Source organism: Furipterus horrens, unplaced genomic scaffold (assembly GCF_987537825.1).
Source record: "Furipterus horrens unplaced genomic scaffold, mFurHor1.1.pri manual_scaffold_9, whole genome shotgun sequence".
In the NCBI taxonomy this organism is placed as follows: domain Eukaryota; kingdom Metazoa; phylum Chordata; class Mammalia; order Chiroptera; family Furipteridae; genus Furipterus; species Furipterus horrens.
This window is the reverse complement of record NW_028327179.1, coordinates 6,297,190-6,309,680: the sequence shown is the minus strand read 5'-3', so window position 1 is coordinate 6,309,680 and position 12,491 is coordinate 6,297,190. Positions and strand designations below refer to the sequence as shown.

The window sequence follows — 12,491 nt, the reverse complement described above, 5'->3', positions numbered from 1 at the left end:
CCATTCGGTGGGACGCTTCACCCAGTTTGCTGATGGCCTACTTAACATGAGATTTTAAAAAATTTTTCTCCTCATTTCATTGATTTGTGTTGCCTTTTAGTATTCTACTTAGATGCCGGTTCTAACACGTTTCTCAGAATCAACTTCTCTCGTTAGCGATTGCGCACCTCTCGCCAACACCGTTCTTTAGACCGTCTGCGAGCCTTTCAGGGGCCAGATGCCTCCCAGATTTCTCTTTACTTCTGTAGTGCTTCCTGTCCATTTTCGTGAACCAGCCTGTAAATGTAAACTATACTCTGTTTCATTTACAGGCTTACTGTGTATAAGGTACGGTGTTAGGATATATTTTTAAGGTAAAAGTGATAGAGTTATATTTAAAGTGGGTACCAGTAGCAGAACAATAAATGTGATCAATGTGCTTTGAGAAACACCCACTTGACTGATTCCTTTTTTGTCAGTTCTCTGGCTTAACCAGTGTTGCCCAGCGTTCTGATCTCCGCTGTCTTTTCGTGCTCACGTGCTCTGGGACATCTCGTTCCCGTCCTCTCACCCAGCGTCAGCCCCGCGCAGGGAGGCGAGTGAAGTTCAGCTCTGGGAGCGTCTCCTGAGCCGCGGGCCTGGGCGCTGGCTGAGCGCTGTGCGCCTGCGGCCCTGTCCTCCCCACGTGGTGTCTGTTTTCCCTTAGGGCTTCGCTCTGTGTCCCGTCAGTGGGAACAGTCTGGTAGTTCCTCCTTGACTGCTTCCTCTTATTACTGTGTCTTCCCACCTCCTGGCCCCTGACACGCATGCGCTTGTGCGCACACACACTCACATAAGCGCACACGCACATACGCATACCCATCCAGTGACACATTTTCTGAATCTGTCACCAAGCTGCCTCATCCTCCGTACTTGCCTCTGCCATCACCTGGACAGAAACACAGCTCTGTGTGTATCTGACACCCTCCTCCCAGCCTGGCTGCTGTCTGGTGCATCTTACCACTGCTGCCAGGGCAGTGTTTTTAAGTGACAAGTACTCATGTATTTGCTGGCTTAAAGTCCCGGATTGCTCCCCTTGGCGATCACCAGGAAGCCGTCAGAAGTGCTTGGCTGGACACCCAGTCACTGAGCACCCGCGGCTCCCTGCATGCCAGCCTTGTCGTGGGGATTGCGTGCGGTGTTCAGGCGTGCCCGTCTTCTCAGATCTCTGCACCCTGGCCACGCTGCCTCTGCGCGGAGCAGCCCCGTGGCCGGCTCCCACTTCCCGTGAACAGGGCAGGGTTTCGTCTGCTCTGGAAACCCTCACGGGGCCCTTTCCCGAGGGGCCCTGTCCTCCTCACCCGCGTCATTCTGTCCGCGCCTCCCCTGGAACGCGCCCCTCCCTCTTACTGTCCCACTCTGCCTTCAGCCGCGTCTGTGTCGGCTGGGCTCATGGCGGCGCCCGAGGCACGTGTCTTTGGAGGAAGGACTGAGGGTGCTCGTCTTTCACGTCAGGTATAGCAAGTTACCGTCTGTCATCTTCAGACCAAGCCAGCTCGCCTGACCCCCCATCCTGCGCCCTCTCTCTGCCTTCTGTTCGTGCACACTCTTCCGGAAGAGCAGGCCCTACTCAGCGCTTCCAGTTCCTCCCCTCTGATGCCCGTCCGCTACCCACCCCGTGGGCCGCTGCCCTGCGCAGATGCACCAGTGACCTTGGGCACTCAGTGCTCGGGCGCTGACCTTGCCCTGCTCACGGCACCTGACGTTGTTGATCGCTCTTCTGTTGGAAGCCTCTTCTTCGGTTGCTCGTATAGCATGGCCTCGTGGTTTTCCTCCTCCGACTCCGGAAAGTGCAGCGCAGCGGTTCTTAAACTGTGTCATGCTAAGGAAGCCCTGATAAGCCTGTGGAAGTCCTCCCCACATGGCTGCACATACACTCGCTAACAAAATCCTAACCACAGTAGCTGGGGCTTCCAGGGTCGCCCACAGAGGGAGCAGCCGAGGAGGTGGCAGGAACAGAGTGCCATGTTACTACAGTGAAGGGAAGACAGAGCCTTCAGAAGGAAGGGGCAGTCGGTGTTGTCGGGTTTGGGTCCGATGTGGATGGGACTGGGACTGCTGGCTTTGACATAAGGGGCTCGTGGTGACTTGGCAGGAGTGGTTTGAGGGAAGTGAGGCCGGCACCCAGCCAGGCAGGAGAGGCCGCAGAGCCCGCCCGGGGGCGGGGGTCGCAGGCAGTGCTGGGTGCGGTGCCGGAGGGGACAGGGGAGCGTGGTGGCCGGCAGTGGGGAGGCCGTGACGCGTGGGTTACGTTTGTTTTGTCTTTCTGAGGTGTCGATGGGAAGGACGCAGTAGAAAGTAAGAGGCTGCAGATAGAGGAAGAAGAGGTGGAAATGGATGGGGTAGGGAGATCTTTGACAAGGTGAGGGTGGCTGAATTCCTGAGCACAGTGCGGGGAGAGGGCTCTGCCAGGCTCCAGGCGTGGTGGCGGGGAAGGAGGGCCTCCGGTGGGCAGCCCTAGAGCACTTTGTATCACTTGCTCCCTACACCTACCATGGAAGGTAGTAATTCCCCTTTTTTGGGGTCAGGGACTAGGCTGCTGTAGGCAGGTAAGTCACAAAAATGGCCCAGCTCGTAGGTGGGGAAGCCAGGGCTTCTGCCCACACCTCCCGCTCCAGAGCCGTCTCCTTTAGCCGCCGCGTTTGTTCCTGTGCAGCCGGCCACAGGGAAAGGATGGCGCTTAGTGGGTCTGCTTGGCACCGTGTCTCCCGCTGTGCCTTAGGGAGTGAGTGTCGCTGCTTCCCAGTGCTGCCCGGTCTGCCTTTCGTTTCCTCGCCGACCTCTGAGTGCCTGTCGTGCACACACTGAAAGCTCTCTGCGCTCATGGCGCGCCCAGCCCGGCCCCTCGCCTCTGAAATGAGCCTGCCCTGCCTTCTCAGTCCTGCTGCTCGCCCCGGGGACAGCCCGCAGCGCCGTGTGGGCGCCGCAGCCCCGAAGCCGCCCCTGACCTGGGGGACGCGGGGTCTGGGGCCAGCTCTGGCCTCGGGCACCTGGTCCGTAAACGGCTCCTCGCTGTGCGCGCAGGTTACCGCTGCGTCTCCGCATTCTCGTCTGCGTCTGCGAGGGAGATGTTAGAGCTCCCCTCGCAGTCGCTGGGACGCTCAGCTGCGCGGGGCAGAGGGTGACGGCAGGGCAGCCCAGTGCCTGTGTTCGCTGCTTTCCCCTCGCCTCCGCCGCCGCTGTCCTCACGGCCTCTGCAAGGCAGGCAGAGCCGCGAAAGCTGCTCCCGCGTGGCCCTGCAAACTTTAAATATGGCTCAGATAAGGGGACTTTTTCCAATTCTCCTTTTTCTTTTCTTCTGATCTGTTTTTGTCCTTTGTTGCTTCCTTTGCATCTGAGCGGCAGAGTGACTGGTGAGTGGACCTCTGAGGTTGGAGCTGTCACTAGGTCTCCCAGTGACTCGGGGGCTGCTGTCCCGGGATGTGGTTTATCTGAGGCTGAGCCCTGACGCACCTGCTCATCCGTGCTCACCTCTGGCTTCAACAGTTTTACGCACTGAGATTTGCCGAGACTGTGAAGAGCGCTGAGCGCCCTTCCTCCCACGCGTCTCTTTGGTTCTGAGGAAGCGTTCGTATAATAGGGACTCGGGTTTGCTTCGTTTAGTAGGCAAGTAAAAAGGTAAAAATCTGTTGTTCTGAGAAGTAAAATGTATCTCTTTGCTTTTTGCAGGAAAGTCAGAACACTCCCCTCCAAAAACATCAAGTTGTTTCAGCTGCCCCATCACTTCCAGTAACAGAAAAGGAGAAGGAGGCGGAAAGTCAGACGTCAGGCAAGCCTCCCGGCCCGGAGCCTGCAGGTCAGTGGTTTCTTTTTCTGTTCCCTTAAAACGCAGCTTTCAGTCTCCCATGGCTTTGGGCAGAGGGTTGGAAGCCAGAGGTGCTGCTCCGGCGTAAAGAGGCAGATCCGCTTCTTCTTTCCCTGCCGCGTCCCGGTCAGGCCGGTGATGCGCTTCCTCCTCGGTTCTCCTTCCGAGTGAGAATTTGTACTCTTGGCGGGAGTGTAAGGTACCGCAACTTCTAGTTTGGGGAGAACAATTTAGTAATAGCTATTGAATTGTAGGGTGCGCATGATCTTGAATTCAGCGTCTCTGCAAGTATTGGTAAGGTGAATTTTTCGAACTGGTGTGCAAAGATATACTGTGTACAGAGACTAACTATAGCATTGTTTGTTAATTCTAGTAAGATTTAAATGACCGAAATGCCCATCAGTGGACGATTTTAAATACACTGTGCTAAACCCATTAATCAAGTACTGTGTAGCTGCTTCAAAGGTTAAGGTAGCTCTGTATGTGATGACATATATCATTGACCCTTAGAAACACATTTAAAATTTTTTAAAATTGTGATATAAAAACAGTACTAAAATTTAATCACCTAAACAGTTTCTAAATGCACGGATCATTGGTGTTGAGAACAGTCACATTTTTGAGGAGCAGATCTCCAGAACTTTCTCATGGTGCAAAACTGAAACTCTACACCCATTGAGTAGCAAACTCCCCACTTCCCTGTCTCACCCCTGGGAACCACCATTCTGCTCCCAGTGCCTATGAATCTGACCATTTTAGGGACCTCCTGTAAGTGCAGTTGGATAGTATTTGCCTTGAGACTGGCTTATTGGACTGAGCGTGTTGTAGCGTGTGACAGAACCGGCTCCCTTTCCAGGCGGGACAATAGTCCGTTGTGCGTGTGCCCCGCTCGGCCTTCCCGTGTCCGCCCCGGGCTGGCGGGCGGCCTGCAGCGCCCGGCCCTGGTGCGGGTGCTGCTGTGAACGCTGCGCAGGTTTCCCTCCGAGCCCTCTTTTCAGCCCTTGCGGACCTAACACCCGGATGTGGGATTGCTGGGTCATAGGGTAGCTCAGTTTATAATATTTTGAGGAAAGCTCATACTGTCTTCCCATAGTGTTCGACCATTTTATGATCTCACCAGCTGTGCACACGGGTTCCAGTTTCTCCACGTGCTGGCTTTTGATGTAGCCACCCTAACGGTCGGCGGTAATACATCACTTGAGAGTGTGACTTGCGTTTCCCTTGGTTAGTGATGGAGAGCGTCTTTTCAATGCTTGCTGGCTTTTTGTGTTTCGTCTTTGGGGAAATGGCTATTCAAGTCCTTTGCCCGTATTTTTAAAATCAGGTTATTTGAAATTTTTGTTGTTGAGTTGCAGTGCTTTAAAATTCTGAATAGTAACCGCTTATCACGGATACACTTTGCACATATTTTTTCCTGGTCCACAGGGTGCTGTTTCCGTGCTGTGGACTGTGTCCCTTGTACTCAGAAGGTTTTAAGTTGGGGGCAGTGCCATTTGTCTGTTTTTGCTTTTGTCTCTGGTGCTTTGGGTGTCGTCCCCGAAAAGTCATCACCAAGTCCATTGTCACAAAGACTTTTTCCTGTGTTTCTTTCTAGAAGTTTTGTAGTTTGGAGTTTTGCATTTAGGTCTTCAATCCATTTTGAGTTAATTTTTATGGAAGGTGTTAGATAAGCACCTAACTTTATTCTTTTGTGTGTGGATAGTCCGTTTTTCTCATACCATTTGTTGATGAGACTGTTTTTTCTTCTTGAAACATCTTGGAAGCCTTGTCAAAGACCATGTGACCGTGAGTATGAGGTTTTATTTCTGTGTGCTCTATGCTGTTCCGTGGGCTTCTATGTCTGTCTTTATGCCAGCACCAATGCTGTTTGAATTGGTTCAGTGTTAGACTATGTTTTAAAATTAGGAAATATTGGTCTTCTAACTTTGTTCTGTTTCAGAATTATTTTGGATATTCAGGGTCCCTTGAGGTTTCTTACGAATTTTAGGATGGACTTTTCTGTTTCTCCGAAAATGCTCTTGGGGTTTTGATGGGAATCGCAATGACTCTGTAGACTGCTTTGGGTAGTATGGACGTCTTAGTCCTATTAAGTCCTCTAATACACGGCCATGGGTTGTAACAATATTGTTTCCAGTACAGAACACGGGACACCTTTGCATCTAGTTGTGTCGTCTTTTATGTCTTCTGTCCGTGTTTGCAGAGTGCATTGTACACGTCTGTCACTGCTGTAAGTGGACTTGTTTTTCTTAATTTCCTTTTCCGATTGCTCCTTGTTAGTGTATAGAAATGCAGCTGGTCTTTGTCTGTCGATTTTGTGTCCGACGTCTTTGCTGAATTTGTTTATTAGCTGTAACAGTTTTTGTGGAACCTTCGTCATTTTCTACATATCAGGTCATGTCAGCTGTGGACACAGATAAGCTTACTTTCTCTTTTCATATTTGAATCCCCTTTCTTTTCTTCTCCCCTCCCCTCCCTTCCCCCCTCCCCCTTCCCTCCCCTCCCCTCCCCTCCCCCCTCCACCCTTTCCCTCCCCTCCCCCACCCTCCACCCCTTCTCTCCCCCACCCTCCACCCCTTTCATCCCCTCCCCCACCCTCCACCCCTTCCCTCCCCTCCCCTCCCTCCTCTGCCCTCCACCCCCCTCCCCTCCTCTGCCTTCCCCTCCCCTCCCCTCCTTTGCCATCCCCTCCCCTCCCTCCCCTGCCCTCCCCTCCTCTTCCCTCTTCGATTACTGCTGTGACTAGGACTTCCAAAGCTTTGTTGAGTACAAGTGGTGAGAGTGGGCATCCTTGTCTTGTCCCCGATCTTAGAGGAAGAGCTTCTAGTCTTTCACAATTGAGAATAATGTTAGCTCTGGGCTTTTCATATATAGAGGTAGTTTTCTTCTGTTGCTAATTTTTAAGTGTATTTGTCTACACTTTTTTAAAAGTGAAAAACATATTGCAGAACAGCATGTACATATGCTCACCTTCTGATAAAATGACAGAATATACACATACGTGTACATAGGTGGGGAAATTGGAAGAGCCAAGAATGACCTGGTGTTATTGGTGCCTGTCTCTTGTGAGGGAGAGATGGCAAAGTTAAAAGAGGACGGGTGTTTGGGGGTATTCTCTATACATTTCTAGCTATGAAATGCGGTTTTATAATTAGATAATAAAGATGCATAAGTCTTGAACCAAAAAAATTCTTATATATATTAATATGTTTTTTTAAACCTTTTTTTAGGTTGCAGTGAAAGTGAAATGATGAAGTCTAGCCCTTTGAAAATAACCTTGTTTTTAGAAGAGGAAAAGTCTTTAAAAGTAACATCAGACCCAAAGGTTGCACAGCAGAAAGGTTGTTTTTATTCTTTATTTCTTATCAACACTGAACAGTCATAAGAAATAATATATTGGTCGAAGCATATGATCAGCTATACAGTGTTCTGTATTTCTGAATGGCTGGTGATTTTATAGAACTCTGTTTTTAAACTAAGAAGTCCTGTAGCGTCCGCAGAGACAGGGTCCTGTGAACGGTTGTCTTTGGGCCGCAGACCCGGTGACAGTGGACCGAGGCTGTCCCGCGCCTGTGACAGGGAGAGGAGCGTGTGCCCTCTGCATCCCACGTGTGCGGTGAGGGGGTCAGTGGCCCCGGAGTCGCTGTGAGTCCTGCCCTCAGTGACGTCAGTCCTTTCCCGGGCGTGCCTGCTGTCCCAGAGGGCAGCTCCCGCAACAGAAGGCGTTATTGGGAAGAACATGTTTTAAGTCTGAAGCATTTGGCTGTTATCCTGAGTTCTTAATAGTCATTCTCACACTCAAAGCATTGAATCAGCTTTTGATAGTCTACTTTCATTGCTTAGAAAATGTTACCAGAAATTTGGAAATGGTTTTGGTTTTATGTATTAGTAAATTTCATTATTATTTTTTGTTTAGGGGGTGTTTTTCATCGGGGCTCTTCCCCTATTTATTTAGTCAGCATGTGAATATTACATCTTCTCTGCTGTCCCTTTCATTTGTAAGGGTCTGAGTCACAGTGTTCGCTTATTGGCATCTTTTTCAGAAGTGGTACGTGAAATTGAGATGAGCGTGGATGATGACGATGATATCAACAGTTCAAAAGTCATCAACGACCTCTTCAGTGGCGTCCTAGAGGAGGGCGCGCTGGACGTGGCGGAGAGCCGGGGGGAGCTGGGTTGCGCGGAAGCCATGAGCAGCGAGGACCAGGAGGACGCGCTCAACATCTCCTCCATGTCCCTGCTGGCCCCCTTGGCGCAGACAGTCGGGGCGGTGAGTCCGGAGGTGAGCAAGGCCTGGGGCCAGCAGGGCGGGACGGGGGAGACGTGGTAGGGGGGCCCCTTTTGTTTAGTGGGCACCTGGGGACTTAGCGCTCTAGCCAGGTGGGTTTTGCAGAGCTGACGGTCGTCTCTTTTCTAAAAGAGCTTAAAACTCTGCAGGGGGTTTCTGCCGACCTTAGATAAAATGCAGACTACCATGGCTTCAGAAGCCCGACGTTTGGGCCCATAGCCTGGCTCTGCCATTTCCTGGCGTCTATCGGTCGGACCATGTAACCTCTTCGCCTCAGTTCCCTCATCTGTTAAACGAGGTTAAAGATAGTGCCTACATCATGGTGTTGCTGTGAATATTCAAACGCATTCGTATTTTGGTATTTAGCACCAGACAGATAACTAACATTTATTGAGAATTAACTCTTATTATTAGCTATCATTCTACATTGAATAACTGCGGCTTTGTTTGGAAATTGATTCCATTAGAATGTTTTTATTTTTCATTTATTGATCTGAGAGAGAGAGATCAGTTTGCTGTTCCACCTGTTTATGCGTCATTGGTTGCTTCTTGTATATGCCCTGACTGGGGATTGAACCTGCAACCTGGGCATATGAAATGACACTCCAGTTGAGCTCCTGGCCAGGGCCAATTAGAAATATTTTTAAAGAGGGTTACAAGTGTAGGTTTGAGCTGTCTTTCTATTTTTATTTATTTACTTTTTAGGAACTTATTTTAGTTTGTCTTTTTTTATGATGAATCACTGGACTTACTGGGTATTTATTTCCTAATAATAAAAAAGAATTCATTCAATTTCTTAGAAGTATTATTAGAATCAATGTCATCCATAGCATCTACTAACACCTAACGTGCCTTCCTGCAGAGTTTCGTTTCCTTGACTGGACTGGAATCGAAAGACAGTGGCGTAAGCGATGCGAGTCCAAAACCAGGAAAATTCCAGAGAACGCGTGTCCCTCGGGCAGAGTCTGGTGATAGCATTGGTTCTGAGGATCGTGATCTTCTTTATAGGTGAGAACTCTGGGGTGGGGGAGGCATTCCCTCCTCAGGGTCACGGTCTAGTCAATGTGACAAGTTGTATCACTTACGATTATAATGCTGTTAGCACTTAATTTGTGGAAAACTTTGGGATAACTTTTGTCGGCCTGTGTTTCACCCAGTGGCATTTTTCATTCTGGTGAAGTGTTCAGTTGCTACGTTTCAATATCCATATCGAATTCTGCTGAAATGTTTACTCAGAGATAGCGCTTAGTGTGTGGCTGGGTTTCTAACTGTAACTGTTTCCCGAAGCATTGATGCGTATAGATCTCAGAGAATCAAAGAAACAGACCGTCCTTCCATAAAGCAGGCGATCGTTCGGAAGGAAGATGTTACTTCAAAATTGGAGGGGAGAAGGAATGCTGAAGAAAAGAACGTCTTTCCCTGTCAAATTAACATCAAACAGAAGATGCAGGTATGTCCTTCTGGACAAGGGGATTCGGAGTGTCCTCACGAGACGGAGCTCATTGAGGACAAGGTCCTGGTCTTGTTCATCTCTGTGCTCTGAGCGACTGGAACTGGTCTGACCCGTGGGACCTCAGGCATTGATCTTGACTTCAGTTTAATTTGAGAAGGGTCCTATTTACTAAACAGTTGGAATCTTATTTAATATTGCTGAAACATTTATTTTTAAACATGTTTGGCCTAAGTGTCCCTAAAGTGTTAACTAGAAATTAGATGATGGTACAATGGGACATTTATTTTGCTCTGTGAGGTTCTATTACTCTAAGGAAAACACTTAAAGAACTACAACATGCATGTGGTTTAAGTAAAATGAATCAGATCATCTCTTAATCTTGACCTTTTTAGACATAGTCCCAATTATAAACTTAGGAAGTATGAGTTGAAAGTCTTTTCCCAAGGAAGAGTGTTTACAGTGTAATTATTACAGCATGTTACATTTTTTGGTGCACAGTCTGGCACTTGAACCGTGAAACTGTAACGTTTTGACTTTCTGGAAATGTTGGGAATGATTGGATCCGATTGGTCATAGTTAAAGCGTAAGTGGCGGCTAAAGCCTGAGCTCCCCTCTCCTCCCCTTGGTCTCACCAGGAGCTCAACAATGAGATCAACCTGCAGCAGACGGTGATCTACCAGGCCAGCCAGGCCCTGAACTGCTGCGTGGACGAGGAGCACGGCAGGGGGTCCCTGGAGGAGGCGGAAGCAGAGAGGCTCCTTCTGGTCGCAAGTGCGTGTGTCCCGGCCCAGCTCCAGGCCAGGAAGAGCCCTCGTTTTAGAGGAAGGGCTTTTTCTGATGATCGGCTTTAGTTGGTCGGTTGTTGTGTTTCTGATGAGGTCTGTGAGCACCCTACACGTAAAACGAGGCGTAGCTTGCGTGGGGGGTGGGGGGGGTGGAAGAAACCGGGGTGCGTTTAAAGGGCTGTAGCTGTGAGGAGCGGGCTGAGAGTGAGTATGCGCATATGCTTACATCCCCACACACGTGTGCACGCTCCATCTCTGTGCCTGCCTACCTGTGTATTGCTAAAGAGGCGTGTGTGTACGTGTGGTAATGGGTGATGGACGTGTTAGAGTGGAAAGGGCATACCCACAAGAAAACTGACCAAAATTATCAGGACTCGCTAAACAGATGAACGATCAAGGTTTCCCCAGTTACCTCCCACCTGTGTCTATAAAGGGAGTTACTGATCTCGTCTGCGGCCACCTGCACCATCGCCACAAAGTATATTGGTCTCATTTAGAAACAGTTGCATTTTTAATGAAATATTAACTTGCCTACGTTTACGTAGCTGAGAAGAGGACGCTTTTGATGGATGAGCTGAATCAGCTGAAGAAGGAAGGGCCTCAGAAGAGGAATAACGCCACCCCCACGGCCCAGCGTGGCTTCGTCCCATCCAGAGGGTCAGTTACCGTGTCAGAAATCCGCCTGCCTCTGAAAGCAGAGTTTGTCTGCGGCACAGTGCAGAAACCAGGTATGGCGGTGCTGTTATCTGCAAGGCTTCTAGGCCGCGTGTTAAACCATGAACCTCGCTTGGACCGGGGCTGTGCGAACGGGGACCAGGGAGGGCACGGGGAGAGGGGCAGAGCTCGTGTCCCGGGCCCGCAGTTCCTTTTGTGAAGGCATGTGTGTAAAAGCAGCCGAGGGGCGTTTCATGCGCGTGCTCACTGATCCGCACACGGGCAGACATGGCTCTAACTGAAAGTAAGGCAAGTTCAACGTAATTTCAAACATAAAATGTTCTCCTGAGATGCGTTATCCTGACACAGCGGTCAGTCAACTTTCCTTAGTTAATTTTCTTGGGGAAAGTATTCGCGGCGCCTGAAAGAACTTATTTTACTTACTCTGTCCTGTGTAAAACTCATGCCATTACAGCAAAGTATTCTGTAAATTACAAAGTACTGGTTGTAGGAGTAAAAAGCCCACAGTGGCAATACTTCTATTGAAATTTTATCTCCTTTGCCCCTCTAGATTGAATAAGTAAACTTTTCTAAGCTGTGTGTTCTCCTAAAAAATCATTTATAAGCAAAGTGGGTATGGCAAGCCTGATGAATAGCAAGCCTGCTAAAATTAAAGTGTTATTAAATCTTGGACTTTTAAAACGTTTTCTTTACATTTTTGTATGGAGCATTTTCTCCGAGAGACATGAGGACTGGACATGGGTGAGAAGTGAATTTGAGGTGCAGGGAAAGGATAGAGGGAGACCATTAGGAAGTGTGAGCATTTTGGTAGGAGTGAGGTAACCGCGTTCTAATTCTTGCTGTCGTCTGATTTTGGTGGGGCGTGGGCAGACCCCTGTCGGTGATTTAGCATGTACCTTCAGATCTGTGATTATTTAATGTTTTCAGTAGGCTTTTTCTCTGAGGAACTTTCACAGAAATACAGTGTTGTAATCCCAGTAATAGTATATGCTCAGGTATACTCTATTAGCTAAAGAATTAGAGTCAACAGGTAAAATGTAAAGTCACAAATTGAGGAATGTGAAGAGAAGTTATTTTAATTCACATAATAGGAAGAGACCTTGATGAAGATCATTCCAGAATTATGACCATGTGTTTATAGCTCACTTACCTCTTTGTGTCTGAAAAGTTGATTTTAGAAATTTTCCAGCCAATTGTATGCACATCAGATGTAGTGTTACTTCGTTCCTCTGGTCGTGCAGAGTGCTGGTGACCTAGATCGGATTTCGCTTGTGCTCATTTTGTCCTGTGATTATTTCTTGCAGATGCAGCAAATCACTATTTCTTAATCATCCTGAAAGCGGGGGCTGAAAACATGGTGGCCACCCCGTTAGCGAGCACCTCAAGTTCGCTCAGTGGCGACGCCCTGACGTTCTCCACGACGTTTGCTCTGTAAGCGCGGCAGGCTCCCGTGGCTCAGACATGCGTTCC

At 49.1% G+C, this 12,491-nt stretch overlaps 1 protein-coding gene across 2 annotated transcripts in view; it reads left to right on the top strand.

Moving 5' to 3' along the window:
• ANLN (anillin, actin binding protein) overlaps positions 1-12,491 on the top strand; it is a 48,025-nt gene that overhangs the window by 16,441 nt on the left and 19,093 nt on the right. For both annotated transcript variants that reach the window (XM_090287021.1, XM_090287020.1), the window contains exons 8-15: positions 3,688-3,814; positions 7,051-7,161; positions 7,864-8,102; positions 8,971-9,116; positions 9,396-9,558; positions 10,197-10,332; positions 10,892-11,074; positions 12,326-12,452. In XM_090287021.1, coding sequence (XP_090143147.1) covers positions 3,688-3,814; positions 7,051-7,161; positions 7,864-8,102; positions 8,971-9,116; positions 9,396-9,558; positions 10,197-10,332; positions 10,892-11,074; positions 12,326-12,452 — 1,232 coding nt within the window. The remainder of the gene's footprint in view (positions 1-3,687; positions 3,815-7,050; positions 7,162-7,863; positions 8,103-8,970; positions 9,117-9,395; positions 9,559-10,196; positions 10,333-10,891; positions 11,075-12,325; positions 12,453-12,491) is intronic.